Genomic DNA, 2420 nt, shown 5'->3' with positions numbered 1-2420 from the left:
CAAGTTTTAGATGAATCCCCTTTAATTCACCGCATATTCATTCCTCCAACATACTGTTTGACCACAGCGATGCTTAAGAGGGCATTGATAATAAAAAGGACAATCGTTTACTGCATAATTCGTAGGAAATTTTATGTCCAAAGACATGGACAAATTATGCTTCTCACTACACCTCCGCCATGTTCATTACAAAGAAGCTAAGCCAAAAGGGGAGGGGCACGCTCCACAGCCTGCTCGCTCCTGATTGGTCATTCCATACTGCGCATCAGAGCATAGTATGGAAACGACAACTTTAATAATAATGTATATATGACTGAGTGGAAATAAAAATTATCTATGTAAACATTTATATACTTACGTTTATAATTAATCTCTCTGTTTAAACGAAACACAAAATTCAAATTATTTTTAAACAGTCAGAGCTATTCTCAAAGGCCGCTCAACGCAAAACCATAGACATACAAAGAAAAGTAGCACACTATAGCTACGCACACTGGCCCAATTGTCGACCATCTTGAATCCTTCATGAGAGTCGAGAATTGAGAAATATAAAAGAAATAACATTAACTAAGAGCTGATTAAACATTTCCACAAATAATCTCTTTGAGAAAATGTAACGCTCAAAGAGGAACGTTACACACCTGTCCAAAGAAGAAAGGAGCTGTGAAGAACACTTCGGAGCTACACACCCTCCGTGACGAGCACGGAAGTTATGTGGTGAGACTACCCTTCAGGGGTAACACAGCCCCATTAGGCAGATCACGAGAAATTGCAGTGAAGAGACTATTAAATACCGAACGAAAGTTAGCCAAACAACCCTCCCTTCAGCAACAATATCGCGACTTCATGAGAGAATATATTCAGTTAGGGCATATGGAACTCATTCCCCCAAGCGAGAGAAACGTTCCAGTTGAAACTAGTTGTTACCTACCACATCATGCTGTTTTGAAGCCCACTAGCTCCACTACGAAGGTGCGAGTGGTCTTCGATGGGAGTGCAAGAACAACTTCGGGTGTATCTCTGAATCAGAAGCTCATGGTGGGGCCAAAATTGCAGGACGATATTTTCCCGATTCTTGTTCGTTTTCGTGAGCATCGTGTTCCCTTATGTGCGGATATTGCAAAAATGTACCGGGCAGTGTTAGTGCACAAGGACGACGTCGACTTCCAAAGAATTGTGTGGAGAGATTCTCCAAGTGCTCCAATCGAAGACTACCGTTTGTTAACAGTGACGTACGGTACTGCGTCTGCTAGCTTCTTGGCAACCAGATGCTTGCTCCAGGTAGTTGAAGAAGAAGGGGAGAAGTACCCTTTAGCAGCGAAGGCGGTGAGAAGAGATTTTTTCATGGATGACTTCCTCGGAGGTGCAGCTAGTGTGAGCGAAGCAATTGATGTACAACAACAGCTGATTCAACTTTTACGAGAAGGAGGCTTCGAACTTCGAAAGTGGCTATCTAGCGAACCGGAAGTGCTCCAGGCTGTTCCTCCCCATATGCGTGAAATTGACCTACAATTCAACTTTGACACCGATAACAACATCAAGACCCTCGGAGTACAGTGGTCACCTGTTAGCGACGAGTTTGGGTTCAACGTAGTGCCTCGCTCTCCCCCAGAAGTGTGGACAAAACGAAAAGTGTTGTCAGAGATTGCCAAGATTTTCGATCCCCTTGGCCTTCTCTCCCCAGTAACCATCAGGGCCAAGATGATGTTACAATCATTGTGGAAGGAAAGCCTCGGTTGGGACGACCCCCTCCCCTTTGAAACAAGTGCAGCTTGGCGAGAGTACTGCGATGAGTTTTTTGTGCTCCGTGAAGTGAAAGTCGAACGATGCATTGTGCCCTTTGACGCCGTCAGCTGTCAATTAATAGGCTTCTCTGATGCTACTGAGCGGGCCTATTCTGCAGTCGCCTATTTACGAGGAGAACGTCTTAACGGTTATGTCGACGTGAGACTCATCGCTGCAAAACCAAAGTTGCTCCCATCAAAACTGTTTCCCTACCCCGATTGGAACTGTGCGCCGCATTGTTGCTGGCCAAATTGTTAAAAACAGTTGCAAGTGCCATCAGTGTAAACGTCCAGGATACAAGGGCTTTCACTGACTCCACTGTTGTGTTGGCCTGGTTAGCTCAGTCACCTGACAAGTGGAAAACTTTCGTTTCAAATCGGGTAGCGAAAATACAAGGAATTTTGCCTTCGTCACAATGGTCACATACCAAGAGTGAAGATAACGCAGCTGATTGTGCATCAAGGAGGGTAAAGCTCAGCGAGCCCTTAGAGCATCCCCTTTGGTGGTGCGGTCCAGAGTGGTTGCGCGAAGCAGTGTTCCCAGAGCTTCCATGTCTTCCCGCTGACTTAGCTACAGATGTGAGAGAAAAGAAAAAATCTGTCACAGTTATGTGTGTGCAGTATGAAAATAACATT

The 2420-nt window shown here is 44.9% G+C and overlaps 1 protein-coding gene across 1 annotated transcript; it reads left to right on the top strand.

Moving 5' to 3' along the window:
* Positions 1–846: 846 nt before the first annotated feature.
* Positions 847–2043, top strand: LOC145679307 (uncharacterized). The gene has a single exon (XM_081749894.1). The coding sequence runs from the start codon at positions 847–849 to the stop codon at positions 2041–2043; it is 1197 nt and encodes a 398-aa protein (XP_081606020.1).
* The last annotated feature ends 377 nt before the right edge of the window (positions 2044–2420 follow it).

This window comes from Thermobia domestica, chromosome 2 (genome assembly GCF_964235325.1).
Source record: "Thermobia domestica chromosome 2, izTheDome1.hap1.1, whole genome shotgun sequence".
Classification (NCBI taxonomy): domain Eukaryota; kingdom Metazoa; phylum Arthropoda; class Insecta; order Zygentoma; family Lepismatidae; genus Thermobia; species Thermobia domestica.
The sequence above is the reverse complement of the archived record's forward strand: the minus strand, read 5'-3'. Positions and strand labels throughout refer to the sequence as shown.